Source organism: Dipodomys merriami, unplaced genomic scaffold, assembly GCF_024711535.1.
Source record: "Dipodomys merriami isolate MVZ:Mamm:240054 unplaced genomic scaffold, mDipMer1.0.p SCAF_16, whole genome shotgun sequence".
NCBI lineage: Eukaryota > Metazoa > Chordata > Mammalia > Rodentia > Heteromyidae > Dipodomys > Dipodomys merriami.
Window position 1 is genome coordinate 8,503,614 of NW_027202937.1, and position 19,826 is coordinate 8,523,439.

Sequence of the window (19,826 nt, forward strand, 5' to 3'; positions counted from 1 at the left end):
ACCCCCTCTCCTCCCCGCAGTTCTTTGTCTATTTAAACCTGAAGTTCACATCTATACCTTAAAGATGGCAGAAGTGGAGCTTGCTTTGCTTTCTTCAGCAGTTGTGTCCAGGCCTGCCTAATAAACCTGTTCTTTCTACCTTCACCATTAGTGGCTCTTTATCTGTTCTACAGTGTTGGGGGGCCCTTGGCTGTGCGGAACCCCTGGAGTTTAGGGCCTAGGACCTAAACCAGCAGAGCCCTTTCCCAGCCAGAGGCCTGTGGATGACGTCACCCAGCTTGCAAACCTTGACCACTGCGTGTAGCAATGTCACCGACTTCCTTTGCAACCCTGTTTTGATCTGTGCGTCTGAGAACCGTATACGACGTGGAGAAGACATGCCTGAGAGGGGTCCCCGCACCCCGCGGACGTGGGGGACGGCCTGGCCCAGCGTGGGGGGCAGCTGCTCATCGGGGCGGTGACCAGGCCAGCTGGGTGACAACGCCAGGACGTTCAGCTCCGTGCACGGCCTGGGCCTCGGCTTCCCCCTGAACACCCTGGTCGCAAGGCCTCTTCCCCGGGCACGGCGGGCCCTGGGGAGCCCGGGCTCGCTGCTGAGCAGAGGAAGGGGCGGGCATGGCTTCCCCAGCGTCGGGGAGGAGCGCAGGCGGCTGCGTCGCTCCCCAGGGAGAGCTCGGCTCCACCCCCCGCCCCATCCCCGCCGCGCGGGGCGGAAGTGGGCGTGGTCACGCCCACCTGCAGGGCGGGCGGGGCTTGGCGGGGCGGGGCTTGGCGGGACACCCGCCTCCTCCCAGGTGCGGCCCGGCCCCGGCCCGCCTGCCCCGCCTCGCACAGCCCCAGCCCACTGCGGGAGGGAGCCCCGGGCACCCGTGCGGTTACAGGCGGCTCCCGGACTCCAGGTCCGCCCTCCTTATCTCCTTGAGGCCCGCTGAGTCACCCCTGCCTGGACACGGCGGGACCCATCTACCCAAGGCCGCCACCAGCCGTTCAGGAAGCCAAGGCCAGCCCGGCCAGGCTCCGCCCTCCGTGTGAGGCCCACAGCCAGGAACCCCTTCAGGCAGCACCTGTCCACTGGGACGGGGGGTGGGGGGGTGGGGGGGGACTGGAGGGAAACTGGGAATCTCGGGAAGATTTTTCTGAGGCAGGGCCACCCAATTCTCCATCCTTCAATAGCGTGCGGATCGGCTTGGACTAGGGTATGACCACAGGACCCTGACACATCACTTGTTCATTCATTCCCTCACCCAGCTGGGGCCCCGAGTAGGGCAATGGGGGTGGAGGACAAACCTCACACACGAAATGCTACACCCGCTCCCGCCTCAGCCTGGCAGGCAGATGGAAGAAGTCAGCTGTTCTCTGGGAGGGGCTGAGCCTTCTGCCCCTTCTTCCACTCCGGGATTACCAGCCAGCCGGATGCCATCTTGAAGGGTGAGGAGGATTTTTCTGAATGGAGAAGAATGCAGAGCCTGCCGGGCAGGAGCACTGAGGCCAGCCCAAGCTCCCAGCCTGCTCTGGCCTGTGCACTGGCTGTCCTGGGAAGGGAGAGCTAAGTGTAGCACTATTGGGGGGGGGAGGAGTGGGGGGTGGGAAGGGGAACATTCTGTATTAAAACATATAGAGCTCTTTTCTGCAGGATTTGTCAGAGCCTTTGTCAATGTAAGCTCCCAGAACTGGAGCCGGATGGCCAACCATGTTAGTATAAGGAGTATGGGATCCAGGGTTGGTTAAGGGCTTCTAGTATAGTAGCTGAGTGTGGGTTCAAGTCCAGCCTCCTACACTTCCTACCCATCACTCTGGGACCACAGAGATTCTGTTGTTTTCAGAGACTTTATTCTTCAGAAAGTACAGAGTTCCCATGTATCCCATTTCCCCTGAAACACCCATCCTCGTGAATGCAGTACAGGGATTATAACTGATGACCCCATAGCGAAATATTTCTGCCTCAAGTCCCCAGTTTGAGGGCTGGCTCTTTGTGTTGTTCCACATTCTCACAAGTGCACAGTGCCACACGTCCACCATTACCTGGCCACAAAAGAGTTCTGCCAGCCTGGGGTTCAGCATCTTCTGGGAGTGGAGGTGTCCTGACCACAGGCTTCTCACTCGGTCCCCTGATGAAGCAAGCCATCCAGAAGGCAGTTCCGTGTTCCTGTACGTCACCGGAGGGGGGCAGGTGAGGGGTGAGGGTAGCTGGCCCTCGCTTCCGGGTCTCAACTCCAGACTGGATAGTCAGAATCCTCAGGGCCCAGGACTCTTCATTCTGTCCAGGTCCCTGGTGCATGGGGATGTCTGAGACCCATCATGCCCAGGGTGGGAAGCCCAGGCCTGCGCCCGAGGATTTGTTCTACCAAAGCAAATGGAAAAATCCCGGCCACTGCCAGGTTGAAGCTCCTTAGAGACACCATCTCCCCAAAGGAAGAGAACAGTATGTCAAAAAGACACGGAAACTGGCCGGGTGCTGGTGGCTCCTAGCTACTCAGGAGGCTGAGATCTGAGGATCACAGCCCGGGCAGGAGAGACCGTGAGACTCTTATCTCCAATTAACTACTAGAAAATCAGAAGTAGTGCTGTGGCTCAAAGTGGCAGCGTGCTAGCCTTGAATAAAAGCAGCTCAGGGACAATGCCCAGGCCCTGGGTTCATTGCCCATGACTGACAAAGAAAAAAAAAAAGCCACAGAAAAGCCACTTCTGTTGCTCCCAGCTGACCTGTCTGTGGGCTTTCACATCTTGATGGCTTCGCGCTCTCCCAAAATAAGCAGCTGTGTCACACCTGGATTGAGCGGCCAGATGCGTTCAACTGGGAGAGAACACAGACCTGAGTCCAGGGCCAGAAGACATCCTCCCTCCGGCCATCTCGAGTGGGCTGAATAATGTCCCCTCCCCAAATTCATGGCCTCCTGGAATGTCAGAATGTGACTTGATTTGGAAATAGTCTGTGTAGCTGTAGTTAGTAGGGACGGGGATGGCATATACTGGATGGGCCCTAAGTCCAATGGCTGGTACAGTATTTGCTACTCTGGGCCTGGGCGCTGTCCCTCAGCTCTTCAGCTCAAGGCTAGCACTCTACCACTTGAGCCACAGCGCCACTTCCGGCTTTTTTCGTTTTGCTTATGTGGTGCTGAGGAATCGAACCCAGGGCCTCAGGCATGCAAGGTAAGTGCTCTACCACTGAGCCACCTTCCCAGCCCTATTTGCTTCTCTTTAGTCCAATCTGGCCTTGAACTTGTGATTCTCCTGTCTCAGCCTCCCAAGGGCTGCAATTACAGGTATGCCCCATCACACCTGGCCTAGAGCCACCAAGAGCTACAAAGAGACAAGGGAAGATTCTTCTCCAGGGCCTTCCAAGGGAGCACAGCCCAATGGATGCCTCGACTTTGCGCCTCTAGAAGTATGAGAGAATAAACGTGTGTTGTTTCAAGCCACCCAGTGTCTGGTTATGTATCATGGCTGCCCTAGAAAACAGCCATAGACTCTGGGCCTGGCTCAGCCCGGCTGTTCACAGTTCCACCACAGCACAGGCAGACACAAGACTGGTGATCCAAGGACTCCTCCTATAGGAAGAGCTGCAGTGAACGGGAGGGAGGGCAGAAGAGGGGGGCAGTGCCAGGCTGGCATGCAGCCCCAGGCCAGTGGGAGGCCAGAGGCTGGGGTCACTGTAGCTTCATGCCGCTCCGCCGGCGCGAGTCCTTGCGGGCAATGGGGCTGAAATTCACCACCTCCTTATAGATGTGCTCTGCAGACAGGGGGGAGGCTTAAGGTAAGTAATGGGGTGCTGAGGGCCCATCACCCCCAGGAAATCAGTCCAAGGAGAAAAACACCCAGGAAGCATATCCACTCAGGGAGGAGGGGCCGGGGTCGGGGGCCAAGGGCCCCAGGCAGGGGGGCTGCAGGCTGGGGCACTCACGCTTCCATTCGTCCACTGTGAGTTTCTCGTGTTCTAAGGAATCATCGAATGGTTGCTGGGCCTCGGTCTCCTCCTCAGGGTCCCGGAAGGGTTCGAAGAAGGGGTGGGCAAGAGCCTGCGAGGCTGTCAGGCGCTTGTCCACGTCCAGCTCCAGTATCTTCTCCAGCAGGTCCACAGCTGCAAGGGCACAAGCGTGAGCCTCGAAGCACAGGCCCAGGAAGCCCTGGCTGGGGCCATGGGAACAGACCTGCAGGGGACCAGGCTCCAACACTCACCCTGGGGGCTGGCGCGTGGGAAGAGCTGCCTGAAATCCTTCTTGGGAGTCTGGGGCAGGGACTGGATGTAGGATTTGGCCTGGAAGACAGACAGCAGTGAAGCCTTCAGGGCTGGTCTCCCAGTACAAAGCTGGCCTGAGTTCAAAGTAAGACGAGGGTGGAGCCCCTGCCACAGCAGAGGGACCCCATCTGGCCTAAAGGAGGCACAGGTGGTTTGTCCTTCCCAGAGGCCCACCTTGTCCCAGGTTGAACAGCACAGCCTAGGACAGCCCAGGCCTAGGTATGACCTACCGCTTTGTCCTTCAGTTTCTGTACAAACTCTGCGCCCGGCACCCCGGTCACTTTCAGGATCTGGGTGAGCTGGTCCAGGTCTTGGCAGCTGGTTAAGGTGCCTCACAGCCTGAGTCTACTGTCCACAGCTTCCACACCCACCCAGCCACAGCCTGGTCTCAGGAGAGAGACTCTGGGCTCTGTAGGACTTCCCAACAGACCAGAGCAGCACAGAAGGGGCCTGGCTGACGGGTGAATGTGCTGAGACATGACCTCCTCCTACCTGGCCATCCTCATCTGTTTCCTCTTCTCTCCATCCTCACACTGAGCTGAGTGGGGAGAGCCAGTGTCTCCTCAACAAACATCTGCACAGCACATTCAAGTATTTGTGCACACAGGCCCAAAGTGTGAGGGTTCCCTTCGTGGGAGCCCTCTATCAGCTTATTTCCCTGCACAAAAATTATTCTACAGAAGGCCGGGCGCCGGTGGCTCATGCCTGTAATCCTAGCTACTCAGGAGGCTGAGATCTGAGGATCGCAGTTCAAAGCCAGCCCAGGCAGGAAAGTCTGTGAGACTCTTACCTCCAATAAACCATCAGAAAACCAGAAGTGGTGCTGTGGCTCAGGTGGTAGAGTGCTCGCCTTTAGCTGAAGAGCTGAATTGCTGAGGGGCAGTGCCCAGGCCCAGAGTTCAAGCCCCATAACCGAACAACAAAAAAATCAGTCCACAGAGCCATGCACCATTGGCTCATGCCTGAAATCTTAGCTACTTAGGAGGCTGAGATCTGAGGATCACGGTTCGAAGCCAGCCAAGATAGGAAAGTCTGTGAGACTCTTTTTTTTTTTTTTTTTTTGTCGGTCATGGGGCTTGAACTCTGGGCCTGGGTGCTGTCCCTCAGCTCTTCAGCTCAAGGCTAGCACTCTACCACTTAAGCCACAGTACCACTTCTGGCATTTTCTGCGTATATGGTACGGAGGAATTGAACCCAGGCTCTCATGCATGCAAGGTAAACACTCTACCACTGAGCCACCTTCCCAGCCCTGAGCCACCTTCCCAGCCCAACTCTTATCTCCAATTAACCACCAGAAAACAGGAAGTGGTGCTGTGGCTCAAGTGGTAGAGCGCTCACCTTGAGCTGAAGAGCACAGGGCCAGTGCCCAGGCCCAGACTTCAAGCCCCATAACCAACAATAACAATAACAACAACAAAAGAGTTATTTAGACAAAGTGTGGGTTGGATGGGTCAAGGGATGGGGCCTGGCCTGTCCAGCAAAGGATACAATCTTTCCCCTTAAACAGAGTTTTTCCTGTCAGCATCTCAGCCATGATGCAGCCCACCGACCAGATGTCCACTGCAGAGAGAGGAGGGGCTGTCACCTGACACTCAGAGTACCAGGTCAGCCTCAGGGAAGCAGCTAGTCCAGGCAGCCGAGCACTGACCTGTCTGGTTATAGTGCATCCAGCTCAGGATCACCTCGGGCGCCCGGTACCAGCGAGTCACCACGTAACCCGTCATCTCAGCATCCGCATGTCGTGCCAGCCCAAAATCCAGGATCTATGGCTCATGGGACACAGGGAGACAGCTCGCTGAGGGAAGGGGCTCCCGTGGGAGGGGATGCATCCCACCCAAGCTGGCCCACCCACAGTCCACTCACCTTCAGCTCACAGTCTTCATTCACAGCCAGGTTGCCGGGTTTCAGGTCCTGGGAAAGGGGAGAGAGCCAGCACTGTGCTGAGAGGCGGAGACGGGGGCTTCTCCCGCTTCTGCCTCAACCTAGATCTGTGCAGGACCTCTGGCTCCTTCTCTTCTCTGGCCCCCAGGTTCCTCACATGTAAAACAAGAGTTGGCCGAGTGCTGGGGGCTCACACCTGTAATCCTAGCTACCCAGGGGGCTGAGACCTGAGGATCTCAATTCTTTTTTTTTTTTCTTTGGTCAGTCCTAGGGCCTGAATTCTGGGCCTGGGCACTGTCCCTCAGCTCTTCAGCTCAAGGCTAGCACTCTACCACTTGAGCCACAGTGCCACTTCTGGCTTTTTTTGCTTATGTGGTGCTGAGGAATCGAACCCAGGGCCTCATGCATGCAAGGCAAAGACCTTACCACTGAGCCACCTTCCCAGCCCCTGAGGATCTCAATTCTAAGCTAGCATAGGCAAGAAAGTCCTTGACACTTTATCTCTAATCAACCATCAAAAAGCCAGAAGTAGAACTGTGGTTCAAGTGGTAGAGAACTGGCTTTCAAGAAAAAAAAAAAAAAAAAAAAAGCTCAGGGACAGCGCCTAGGCCCTGAGTTCAAGTCTGAGGCACAAAAATAAATAAACAAGGAGGAGTTGAGCTGGGTGTCCTGTGGGGCCCCCACTGAACTCCAGACGTTTCTTTCCTTGGATCCTGAAACACCAGCCCAGGGTTCATCTTGCTCACGGTGGTTTCCCACCGAGTTCCCCGAACCCAGGGGGCCTTTCAGGGCCAAGGCTGGCTCTGAGAACTGCTACCTGTCTGGACCTCCCAGGGTGGGCTGGGGCCCCCGAACTCACCCTGTGGACGACACCAGCGGAGTGGATGTACTGCGAGGGAGAGGAGGAGATGGTGTGAATATCCACCGCCGGGATTCCGCTCCAGGCACGGCAGACTTGCTCAGAAACCCCGCCTCCACCCCATCGTGCCATGGCAGTCTGGACAGCAAGGTTCCCGCTCTGCCACCCTCCAGCCCCCACCCACCTTAAGACCTTTGAGCATCTGATACACCAAGTACTGGACCTTCTCCTCACTGAACTCCATGCCCATGATTTTCTGTAGGTCGGTCTGCATGAAGGGCATCACCAGGTAGCTGGAAGGCAACACAGCTTTGTGGCCCCATCCCTAGTGGCTCGTCCCCCCAAGCCTGGATCTGAGGTGGAGCTTGATGGAGGGGGAGGTAGAACATGGACGTTCGAAATGACCTGGGCAAGAAGCAAGCAGAAACCCAGCCCTACCCAGGCCTACGACACCCAGGTTCCCAGGGTCTCCCAGAGAAGCCAGGCCCCAGGACTGGCAGAGCCGAGGGGAAACACTGACATGAAGCATGCTCAGAAAAGCAAAGGGAGTGGGCTGGGAAGGTGGCTCAAGTGGTAGAGCGCTAGCCTTGAGCTGAAGAGCTGAGGGACAGCGCCCAGGCCCAGAGTTCAGGCCCCATGACCGGACCCCAAAACAAACAAATAAACAAAAAAACCAAAGGGAGCTGTGTTCATGCTCTTCAAATGTGCCCTCTCCCCACCCTCCTCCATGACCCTGGACAAACAATCCACAGCTGTGAGCTGGGGGTCAGGCTCTACCAACGAACAAGATGTCTGCTTTACCAGGAAGGTGACACAGAACAATTTTCAGGAGGGTGGAAGAAGGTGGAGGGGCTACTGTACCCTGTCACCGGGCTGCAAAACAGGGCCAAGGCCCGAGGGTAGCAGCAGGTAACTGTTACTCAAGGGAGTAACTGCGAAGTTGAGAGCAAAACACGATTGGTTAGGGGCTGGGAAGGTGGCTCAGTGGTAGAGTGCTTGCCTTGCATGCCTGAGGCCCTGGGTTCGATTCCCCAGCACCACATATGCAAAAAGAAAAAAGCCGGAAGTGGCGCTGTAGCTCAAGTGGTAGAGCACTAGCCTTGAGCTGAAGAGCTGAGGGACAGTGCCCAGGCCCAGAGTTCAGGCCCCACGACTGGACCCAAAAAAAAAGAAAACACGATTGGTTATAAAAGGAGTCGTGTTGATAAAAGCATATGGTGGAGACTGTCTCCATGGTTCTGATTTTTTTTCTTTTTATACAAGCTCTGATTTGGCTTTTTGAGCTCAAGACTGATGCTCAATCAGTTGGGTCATATCTCTACTTCTGGCTTTTTGCTAGTTAGTTGGAGATAAGTCTCATGGACTTTCTTCCCCCGGCTGGATTTGTACCATGATCTTCAGATCTCGGCCTCCTGAGTAGCTAGGATTACAGGCGTGAGCCACCCCAATACTCGATCAAAATTCTCTACTGGGTCTCTTCTCTCTCTCATCAGGCTATCAGTTTTCACCTCTTCACCCTCTTTTGTTAATTTTTTGGTGGTACTAGGGCTTGAACTCAAGGCTGTGCACTTACTAAGCAGGTGCTCTACTATTAAGCCATGCCTGCAGCCTCATGTACTGAGATAGGGTTTTGCTTCAGGACTGGATGGACATCTAGACTGTAATCTGCCCTCATTGCTGGAATGGCAAGGGTGTGCCACCATGCCCAGCTTCTTCTATCGAGATGAAGGTCTGTGGACTTTTCTGCCTAGATTGGTCTCAGACTGTGATCCTTCTGATTTAATGTCATTCATAGCTAGAATAGTAACGAGGAGCCACCAATGCCCAGCTTTCCTTCTCCTCTTGTGTCTTCTCTCTAATATGAGTATTTGAATCAACATCATCTGTCAACGTTTTACAATAATCTGTTCCTGGGTCTCAACTATCATCCACAATCCACATCCACATATCCAGCCCTGCCTTCCTCTCCGGAGGTCTATGTTTATCTGCAATTGCTGATTTCACAGCCTCTATAAGAAGTAAAGCTAGGTCTGGGAAGGTGGCTCAGTGGTAGAATGCTTGCCTTGCATGCATGAGGCCCTGGGTTCCATTCCTCAGCATCACATAAGCAGACAAAGCCAGAAGTGGTGCTGTGGCTCAAGTGGCAGAGTGCTAGCCTTGAGCTGAAGAGCTGAGGCACAGAGCCCAGACCCAGAGTTCAGGCCTCATGATCAACAACAACAAAAAAGGTAAAAGTAAAGTTCACAATCTTTCCTCCAAGTGCTGTTCTTCCTCCACCCTGTATTCCAAGCAGGAGCCAGGGCCCTCCCTACCCACACCACCTCCCTCTACCACCATATCCCAACAAAAAGAACTAGATTCTATTGGCACCTGCCTCAGGTACAAGTCCCACCCCCTCCACTGTAGATCAAGGTCTAGGGTCCAAACCCCGGACTCCCTGCTGTCTCTCCTCCCCCAAAGGCTTCTGCTCCTTTCTTGCTGCTGGCCAAGTACATCTCCAAAACCAGACCCTACCATATCACCACCAAATTCAGAATCTCTGCAGACTCAAGGCCACCTATGGAATTGAGTCTTGATCTGAAGTTTGGGGCTGGCCTCTGCTTGCACTCTGAATTCAACACTGTCCAAACTCCAACTTTGTCCCATCACTGTCCCAGCAAAGAGTGACACTTCGCAGATCAAACGTCTCGTTCTGTGTGAGCTGTCAAATGCTTCTTGAGCTAGAGAAAGCCAAGGCTAACTGATCTCATGCTAGGAAAAGGCCTGAGACCCCAGGAAAGGGCAGGGGAGGGGGAGTAGACACTGAGGGCTCATGGTGTTAAAGCCAGGAAGAAAGCAGCGCACACAGCTCTCTGCAGGGCGGACACCTGTGGCCAGATCAATCCATTCCTTCTCTTACCTGCTTGCCTTTCCTGTCGGGATGTAGCCCTACCTGACAGCCACGAACTGCCAGGACGGAAGCTCTCACCCCCTACACACACCTAGGAGACAGAAGCTCCCCCAACTTATTCCCACTACCAAGTAAGCCAAGAGTCTGGTGCAGCCTGACTCACAAGTCATGGAAGTTGCGCAGGGAGGAGGCTGGGGTGAAGACATCCAGGAGTCCGATGACCTGGGGAAAGGAAGGAGTCACCGGGAAGGCTGGACCACCACCACAGCCCCTCCCTTCCTCCTCCAGGGCCCAGCGCTACAGAACTGCCCACCCTTTGGTCATACACCAAACCCCCCAAGCAGGAGGCTGGGTCCCAGTAAAATGGGGGCAAGGCCCCCTCTGCTCCAAGGGAACCTGCTATTCACTGTGGTGGCTAACAGTCAGGCTAGAAGGACAATAGGTGGTGATCATGACTCCACAGTCTTGCATACAGGACAAACACATATCCACACTCAATTCAAAACCCACAGGCGGGCTGGGAAGGTGGCTCAGTGGTAGAGCGCTCACCTTGCAAGCATGAGGCCCTGGGTTCGATTCCTCAGCACCACATAAGCAAAAAGAAAAAAGCCGGAAGTGGCGCTGTGGCTCAAGCGGTAGAGTGCTAGCCTTGAGCTGAAGAGCTGAGGGACAGCGCCCAGGCCCAGAGTTCAGGCCCCACAACTGGACCAAAAAAAAAACAAACAAAAAAAAACAAAAAAAAAAAAAAACAAAAAAAAAAAACAAAACCCACAGGCTTAAAATGGGGGGGGGGGAGAAAGGGGCTTTCTAGACAGCACACTCTTGACCTTTGACCTTGTGTCTCCAGCTACCCCTCCCCCCTTGTTCCCCTCCTCCCTCCCAGTTCACAGCCATAGGCAAGATCACAGTAGCTGGGGGCCTCAGGGAAAGATTTGTGGGAAAAGGATGGAGCTTAATGTGAGTCTAACACCTTTAAACCACGATTTGAAATATCTGCCATTTTGTTTAGGGGCCAGAGCTGGGGTACTGGTTTTTCTGCTTGTTTCTTTTTTTCTTTTGCCAGTCCCAGGGCTTGAACTTAGGGCCTAGACACTGTCCCTGAGCTTATTTGGGTCAAGGCTAGCACTCTACCACTTGAGCCACAGTGCCACTTCTGGCTTTTTCTGGTTATGTGGTACTGAGGAATGGAACTCAGGGCTTCATGCATGCAAGGCAAGCACTCTATCACTAAGCCACATTCCCAACGCTTTCTGGCTATTTCTATCAGACAGGACAGCTGTCATGTACTCTGGCCTGATGCCTGACTGCCTACATTCAAATCCTCCCTCTGATACCATATAACCACATAATCGAGGAGCCTTTCTGTGCCTCAGTTTCCTCATCTGTGATGTGAGCACTAGGGGTGTATCTCAGGTGTGACTGGAGGATGACAAACTGAGTTTATGCAGTTAGCAGTGCCCAGCTCTGTTCCCACTGACCAGGAATTATTCATTGTTGTCCTTATGGGGCCCTCAGGTAGAAACCACACTGACCCTGTGGGGTGTATAGTTCCAAAAGGGGGGTGGGGTGTGGGGGGGGTGTCTAGTCCCAACTGGGCAGGGATTCTTTTTTTTTTGGTCCGGTTGTGGGGCCTGAACTCTGGGCCTGGGCGCTGTCCTCAGCTCTTCAGCTCAAGGCTAGTGCTGGGCAGGGATTCTTAAGACACAGAACAAATGACAAAGTTCCTCTTGGTCTACTTCCTTCTAACAATAAGACACTACACTGGCACCTTACAAAGCTATTCTGCCAAAAATTCACTTGGCATCTTCTGGGGAAGTGAGCTGGGCGGGTCCTGGCACCCCCTGACGTTACTAACGATGGGTGGAGCAGATCTCCCCGTTCCCAGCCATGCCCCTCTCCAGCCTCCCCGCCGGGCTCCTGGATTCCAGCTCAGCCACAGCTGGGGCTGGGGGGGGGGGGTACCTCCGGCTCCCGCCACCCTGCGACCCCCGACCCCGGCGACCCCAGGCCCCGCCTACATTCTCGTGCTGCATGTGTTTGAGCAGCAGCAGCTCGCGGTAGGCACGCCGGGCGAAGATCTCGGACTGGAAGGGCCTGCTCAGCTTCTTGATGGCCACCTTCTCCCCCGACCGCTTGTCGATGGCGGAGCTGCGGGGGGCACAGGCAGGTCAGGGGCCTCCTCCCGGGCCGGGCCCGTCCCGCCCCGATCGCTTCTCCCGGCACCCCTGCACCGCGGCCAGGCGAGCCGAGCCAGGCCAGGCCAAGATGGGGGGGCACTAGTGAGGAGGGATGGCGGAAATAGAGGGGGGCCCTCTAGGCCCAAGGCGGGCAAGAGTCGCCCCGCGATGTGGCAAGTTCCTTCCCCTTGGGGGGCCGCCCTGCCCTCCGCTGAAACCAGGGGAGTCGGGGCCCCATGAACTTGGGGCTCCCTTTAAAAGTTACAGCCTGGAGAATCGAATCCAGTCCTAACGCAACCCCCACCCCACCCCCGGGACCCCCAGGGAGGGGGGGAGTGACCCCCACTGTGGGGGGGGGCTGGCCCGGCTGCTGCCGCCCAGCTCGGGGCGGGTGGCCGTCGAGGGGGCCCCGACGCCGCGCCCCCCGCGCGCCCCGGCTCACCACACGGCGCCGTAGGCCCCGCTGCCCACGTGCGTGGGGGTCAGGTAGGTCTTGGGCAGCTCCCAGGCCGTCTTGTTGACGTCCAGCTTGTAGAAGCCCCTTTTCCGGATGAGGCTCATCCCGGGCGCCCCGAGCTCCGCGGGCGCGGTCCCTGCACCGCGGACTCCCTGCGCCCTGCCGGCCTCCCGCCGCCACCAGCCCGGTCCCCGCACCGCCCCGCGGCCCTCCCCTCCCCCTGCGCCGCCCCCGCGCGCGGGGCGGGGACTCCCGCCGTCCCCGACGCCCAGGCGCTCCCGCAGCCACGCCCGCCCGCCACCTGCGGCAGGTGTGCGTCTCTATGCGCCATCGGGGTGACCTGCAGGAAACGGGGTGGGGGGGGGCTGGGAAGACTTCAGGAGGGGAGCAGAGGCCCGGGCCTCCCGGACCCCCAGCCTGGACCTCTTGAGGAAGAGCTCCCAAGGAGTCTGGGAGGGGGGGAGAGAAATCCACAACTGATGGGGTGCCAATGAACCCCCCCCCCAAGATTCCAGTTCCTCAGCTTGTGCAATTCTGTCCACTCACGGTTGAGTGGATTCTACCCATACTCCTTGCTAGCGAAATGAGTCCCTTCCCATAGCTTAGTCCTGCCTTCCCCCTCCACAGCTTGGCATGCTCCCTTCCTAGGCAACCCCAGGCCCACGAGGTAAAGGCAGTAAATAATCAGCCTCCACCCCACCCCCCAACCTTGGGATGGCATTTGTCTGGGGCGGCTATCACCATATAAGGCATGAGGAGCCCCTTAGAGTGACCTTCAGGTCTGGGCAGCTGCAGGACCCCTTATCTACTATTTGGGCAGCAGCCATAAATCCTAGTCCTCCATGATGAAGCCCCTGGCCCTCATGTCGACACCAAGGTCTTTGCCTCCAGGTCCCTTCGACCCCCTCCTAAACCTCCTAGTTATATAGGTCACCTCAGACAGTAGCGGGTGCTGCTTCTCACTTCCCCCTTGTGAGAAGGGGTCTTGCCGGCCCCCTTTCCTAGCAATAAACCTTTCTTCGTTCTCTATACCTGGATGTCTGTGTGGTTCTCTGGTCAAGTCTAATAATCTTTCACTCCTCCTCCCCTGTAATTCTGAGGCAAAAACCAAACCACCACATTTCACCCAGAATCCTTTGGAATCTCATAAAGACAAGGATTTAACAAAACTGCAATATCATGTTTCTGTCCAAACAATTAATAACATCAATGTTGTGCTACCATATGTCTGCCAGGGTTCAAATGTCCAGGTTGGTTTGTTGAGACTAGGTAGCTTCAGCTGATCTGGCCTCATGACGGAGCCCAGGCTGGCCTCCGACTCTCATCCTCCTGCCTCAGCCTCTTGGGAGCCGGGATGGCAGATGTGTAGCAAAATACTTGGCTCTGATTTCCAGCTTGCAAGGCACAGACACCAGGGGGAGGAGCAGAAACGGCCACCTGTGCCTCAGATGCCCAATGGACTTGTCGCAACCTTCGCTGGCCGGCAGGAAGGGGTGCAGGGGACGGCTTGTTTTCTGCGTCAGAGGGAAGGAAGGTGTGTTCACAGGGAAAGGCATTTGTCAGTGGCCTACAGCAATCTGAGGGTCCGCAGCCCCTTCCACATAGCCTAAAACATTGGGTAATCCAGAGATTGGGGAGCCCACGGATCCCACTGAAACCCCCAACAGGCACAGAGGGGAGGAATCCAATTCATCTCTGGAACCCTGTGCAATACCAATGCATGGAAGGAATAGCCAGTCCATTAGACATGCAAAAACTATTTATTTAATCAGCGCTTGGGCCTGTCATGTGCCGGTCATTAGTCTAAGTGTTTTACATGGATAACTCACTTAATCATGGTGAGAGGCCCGTGAGTCAGTCCAACAACGATCCCCACCTGACCCATGAGGAACCTGAGGTTCAGAGAGGGTAAGTCATGGTCGCTAGGTCACACAGCTGGAGGGCAGGGCTGAATGAAGAAGCTACGACAGAGCCGGTGCCCTTTGCTAGGAGGCTGCTTAGGCTCAGCTGAGAGGTCTGCCCCTGGAAGGAAACAGCCTGACACCTTGCTAGTCTGCTTTACCCACATCAGCGGGATGCGGGATGCGTCTCCTGGCCAAACCACTTCCCTGTCTCCCTGCTGTAGTAAAGCCTGCCCTGGGCATCTGACTCGTTCCTCCCTGCTTTGCCGTCTCCCACTCAGGCCCTGGGATACTGTGGGAAGAGAAGGGTGGAGCCCTTCTGCTTGGGTTGAGGTTCCAGAAGGGAAAGGGCCTCGGCTCTGGGCCCACTCCTGGGGACTGGAAGCCGCTGGGTGGCAGAGATGAGCCCAGGAAGGCAGAGACAGCAGAGAAGCCCTTCCTGCCTTGTGGGTGCCATCCTGACACACAGCTGGCCACTCTGCCTACCTCTTCCGTAAAGGTCACGAAGTGACTCAGGCCACAGATGCTGCCCCACGACTCCACCTTGGGCCTTGCTGGGTCTGTGTTTACTCAGCATCTGGGTAGTCTGGGAAGGAAATGCCTGGAGATCCAGTCAGGGAAATCATGGGAGGAGGAAGAGGAGGAAGAAGGAGGAGGAGGAAGAGAAGGAGGAGAAGGAAGCAAGGGTCACTAAGAACAAGCTCACACCTGTAATCCTAGCTACGCAGAAGGCGAAGATCTGAAGATCATGATTCAAAGCCAGCCTGGGCAGGAAAGCCCATGAGATGCTTATCTCCAATGAACCACCAGGAAACTGGAAGTGGTGCTGTGGCTCAAAGTGTAGAGGCTAGCCTTGAGCAAAAGAGCTCAGGGGCAGTGTCCAGGCTCTGAGTTCAAGCCCTATGATCGACAAAAAAAAAAAAAAAGGAAAGGGAGAGGGTGAGGGAGGGAGGGAGCGAGAGAGAGAGAGAGAGAGAGAGAGAGAGAGAGAGAGAGAGAGAGAGAGAGATCCAAAGAACATCTAGGTGTCTTTCCTCCCAGGTGCTGCCTGTGTGTCTGGGGGGGGGGTGGTGCTTGTGTGCACACATGCACACGCACTTGCACTTGTATTAAGTCTTGAACTCAGGGCCTGAGCACTGTCCCTGAGCTTTTCCCCTTAAGGCTAATGCTCTACCACTTTGAGCCACAGTTCCACTTCCAGTTTTCTGGGGTTAATTGGAGATAAAACTTTGGTGCTGGGGCTGGGAAGATGGCTCAGTGGTAGAGTGCTTGCCTTGCATGCCTGAGGCCCTGGGTTCGATTCCTCAGCACCACATAAGCAAAAAAAAGAAAAAAAAATGCCGGAGATAGGCACTGTGGCTCAAGTGGTAGAGTGCTAGCCTTGAGCTGAAGAGCTGAGGGACAGCGCCCAGGCCCAGAGTTCAGGCCCCACGACCGGAGCCAAAAAAAACTTTGGTGCTGGGCACCAGTGGCTCACTCCTGTACTACTAGCTACACAGGAGGCTGAGATCTGAGGATGGCAATTCAAAACCAGTGTGGGCAGGAATGTCCCTGAGACTCTTATCTCAAACTAACTGCCAGAAAACCAGAAGTGGCGCTGTGGCTCAAGTGGTAGAGTGCTCCTCTTGAGCTGAAGAGCTGAGGGACAGCGCCCAGGCCCAGAGTTCAGGCCCCACAACTGGACCCCAAAAAAAAAAAAGTCGGAAGTGGTACTGTGGCTCAAGAGGTAGAGCGCTAGCCTTGAGCTGAAGAGCTGAGGGACAGTGCCCAGGCCCAGAGTTCAGGCCCCATGACCGACAAAAAAAAAAAAAGATTGCAACCCTTTAGTCTAGGAAAAGAAGGCATGTGATGGAATGTCATCACTATTGCACCCCTGGAAGAGAAACTGTAAGTTGAACCCCTGGAAGTCAGGAACTCTCTGTATATTTAGAGTCCAAGGAGTGTATCATTCTAGGACAGGATAAATATGTTCCTTACCATGGTCCAGTTAAGTAGGGACTTCCAATGTCTCCAGCCAAGGATGGACAGAAATATACCCATGGTGAAGAAGTTGGGTTTGCCTAAGGACAGCATGCACAACAGGGCTCCCTACAAGGACGGGGTGTGGGGGGGGGAGAGGCGGGGAGGGAGGGAAGGACCTAGTAGAAGCCTAGTAGAAGGGTTGGGCTGTGTTAGGTAATGGTACTGAAGGGGCTGGAGGAAATTCTGTGACTGGTTATCTTAATAATTGTGCCTATAGGGACTGGGAATGTGGCTTACGGTAGAGTGCTTGCCTGGCATGCATGAAGCCATGGGTTCGATTTCTCAGTTCCACATAAACAGAAAAAGCCAAAACTGGCACTGTGGCTCAAGTGATAAGAGTGTAGCCTTGAGCAAAAGTAGCTCAGGAACAGTGCCCAGGCCCTGAGTTCAAGTCCCAGGACTGGAGGGGGGGAAGAAGCAGAAAGAGAGTGAGCAAGAGAGAGAAAGAGAGAGAGAGAGAGAGGTCTTGCCTATAGGACAACCAGCAGCCTGGGGCAAGGCAGAAAGCTCTAACTGATAAGCATGAAGCTTTTGCCCAGGCTAGTCATGTAGGGAGTGCTTAATTCTGTGTGTGTGTGTGTGTGTGTGTGTGTGTGTGTGTCTGTGTGTCTGTGTGTGTGTGTTGCCTCTCACTCTCACTTGCTTTTTCTGCTCAAGACTATCTATCACTCTACTACTTGAGCTAAATCTCCACTTCTGGCTTTTTTTTTTTTTTTTGGGTCCGGTCGTGGGATCTGAACTCTGGGCCTGGACTCTGTCCCTCAGCTCTTCAGCTCAAGGCTAGCGCTCTACCACTTGAGCCACAGCGCCACTTCCGGCTTTTTTTCTTTTTGCTTATGTGGTGCTGAGGAATCGAACCCAGGGCCTCAAGCATGCAAGGCAAGCACTCTACCACTGAGCCACCTTCCCAGCCCCATGGCTTTTTGATTGTTCACTGGAGGTAAGATTCTCTTGGCTTTGTCTGTGCAGGCTGGCTTTGTACCAGGATCTTCCCATCTCCACCTCCTGAGTAGCTAGGTTTACAGGCACGAGTCACCACCAGCACCTGGCTTGTTTAGTTGACATTCATGCCTTGTCCCTGTTGAGTCGTGGCATGGAGCAGCCTGGGTTTTTTTTTTTTTTTTTTTTTTTTTTTGTCGGTCGTGGGGCTTGAACTCTGGGCCTGGGCGCTGTCCCTCAGCTCTTCAGCTCAAGGTGAGTGCTCTACCACTTGAGCTACCGAGCCACTTCCGGTTTTCTGGTGGTTTATTGGAGATAGGAGTCTCACGGTCTCTCCTGCCCGGGCTGGCTTTGAACCGCGATCCTCAGATCTCAGCCTCCTGAGTAGCTAGGATTACAGGCGTGAGCCACCAGCGCCCGGCCAGCCTGGGTTTTTTCTTGACCCCTCCTACTGACAGGTAGCCCTACCTCTGCTCAGGAGAAGCACACTGCTCCGGGCTGTGCCAAGATGGCAGCTCTCCTATTGAAAGCCCCCTCGAGGCCTCCCAGGACTCTTGCCCTCATACAGAGAGGCAGAGCCCCAGAAAGGGGAGTAACTTGCCCACAGTCACACATGATGAAGAAGGTGGTGGATGTGTTTTGCAAACCTGCTGCCTGGCTCCTGAGTCTATACGTTCAGCTACCGATCCCACAGCCTGGTGTCCAGCAAGGCTCTGGGAGTGGCTGTCATCTTCGTCTCCCTCTCTTCCTAGGCTGGCTGAGAGGCTCTGCAATGCAAAGATGCAGAGATCATGAAAAACAAAACAACACAAAACAACCCAGACTCTACCCACCTCAGCAATTCTCACATGCCACACTCCTGGGTTCCAGCCACACATACCCTTACCTCCGGCCAACATGGCACCTCCACAGGGAAGAGAAATCATGCCAAGGCTCGAGTGTCATGGGGAAGGAGCAGGCAAATGAGCCCAGGAACGCTGGCTCCAGCTCTGAGATTCCCATGCTCCTTTAGAGCTTACATGATGACAGCACCTAAAATGTGCAAGAAGGCAGGGGAATATGTAGAAGAACAGACGGACGAGGCGCTGCTCTGGACTAAGTGGTGTGACCTCACACAAACTAATTGGCTTCTCTGAGCTGCTGCTTCCTCATCTGTAAAGCGCTAGAAGACCCACACCACAGGGCAGATGGCCTGTGGTCTGAAGATCATGGTTTGAAAGCAGTTTGGGCAGACAACTCCATGAGACTCTTATCTCCAAGGAGCTAGCATAAGCCAGAAGTGCAGATGTGGCTCAAGTGGTAGAGTGCTATCCTTAAATGAAAAGGCCAGGCAAAGAGAGCAAGGCTCTGAGTTCAAGCCCTAGTACAGGCACAGTACAGGAGTGTGTGCATATCTAGACACAGACACAGACACACACACACACACACACACACACACACACACACACACACACACATACGAGTGGCAGTGTCCAGGGCAAGTCTCTGAGATGTTGAACCCCTAAATGGGGCAGGACAGTGGACCTTCCACAGGAGTGGAGAAATGAATCACACAGCCAGGGCCTTGTTCACTGTCCACACATGGCCTACAGAGTGCACCCCACCATGTTTTCTTCTGCAGTAGCCCCTGGGAGGTCCTCAGTGTGGCCAAACACCCGACTGGCCTCTGGAAACCAGAGGGGGGCACCTGGCAGCTCTTGTTCAGCCTTCATCCTTGACCCGTGATCCCCAGTAACTCCCTTTTTGGAGTGTAGGAATAATCAGCCTGCTTAGGGCTTGAAACTATTCCCACCCAGGAGCAAAACCCCAGACACCCCCTACTCATAGGGGCCCCTGAAAACTAGTAGCTCTTTTTACTCAAGACCAGCCTCTCTGCAGTGTCCTTTCCTGCCCCTGGTTGTGGCGCCCCCTTGTGGACGATGGGATAGGGACAGCTCTGAGGAGAGACAGGGCCCTCTGCCAGGCTCACCTTGTCTCTACACTGGGGGCCCACCCCACCCAAGAAACCCACTTTCTTGCACCCAGTCCTGTGAAGACGTGGCTGGAGGGTGCTGTTCTGGGATGAGCCTCTGGGGACACAGCCTTCAGGCCACTTCACCTCTGCCCTGTCCTTCAACGTCATGTTAGTTTGCATCATCCCCTGTGAACTGTCCACTACTGTGCAGTGACACAAGCTAAGAATGGGATCCTTGGCACTGCCTGACACCCGGTCCCCTGCCTGAACCCCAGTACCCTGCCTGCCACCCCTCCCCCAGTAATGGCTCAATAAATGCTTAGTGAATGAGCTGAGACGGCTGTGTCTGTTCCGGCTTCAATCAAGTCCTGGTGGAATGCGGGGTGGGGGTGAAGATTGAGGACATGCTGGAAATCGGTTCTACTGTGAGCTGGCAGAAATGTGTGTTCTCTGTGGTTAGTACTATCTGGCCTGGGATCTGATTTTTGTGGCTTTGCCCTGCTTGTTGG

General features: G+C 55.1%; 1 protein-coding gene across 1 annotated transcript; it reads right to left on the reverse strand.

Annotated features, from left to right (window-relative positions):
* Nucleotides 1–1,826: 1,826 nt before the first annotated feature.
* Mapk13 (mitogen-activated protein kinase 13) lies at nt 1,827–12,683 on the reverse strand. Its single transcript, XM_070023884.1, has 12 exons — nt 12,487–12,683; nt 11,886–12,015; nt 10,031–10,089; nt 7,162–7,270; nt 6,978–7,007; nt 6,101–6,148; nt 5,886–6,000; nt 5,726–5,797; nt 4,468–4,547; nt 4,177–4,255; nt 3,902–4,078; nt 1,827–3,730 (listed from the first exon to the last, which is right to left on the reverse strand). The coding sequence occupies exons 1-12, from the start codon at nt 12,603–12,605 to the stop codon at nt 3,648–3,650; spliced, it is 1,101 nt and encodes a 366-aa protein (XP_069879985.1). The 5' UTR covers nt 12,606–12,683; the 3' UTR covers nt 1,827–3,647.
* Nucleotides 12,684–19,826: the final 7,143 nt, after the last annotated feature.

Excerpts from the sequence above, each read along its gene's own strand:
- Mapk13 (XM_070023884.1), bottom strand. The coding sequence starts at position 12,605 with ATGAGCCTCATCCGGAAAAGGGGCTTCTACAAGCTGGACGTCAACAAG. Across the intron at positions 7,271-10,030 it reads CTGCGCAACTTCCATGACTT|CTACCTGGTGATGCCCTTCA; the intron begins GTGAGTCAGGCT and ends GTTGCCTTCCAG. Across the intron at positions 5,798-5,885 it reads GATGCACTATAACCAGACAG|TGGACATCTGGTCGGTGGGC; the intron begins GTCAGTGCTCGG and ends CTCTCTCTGCAG.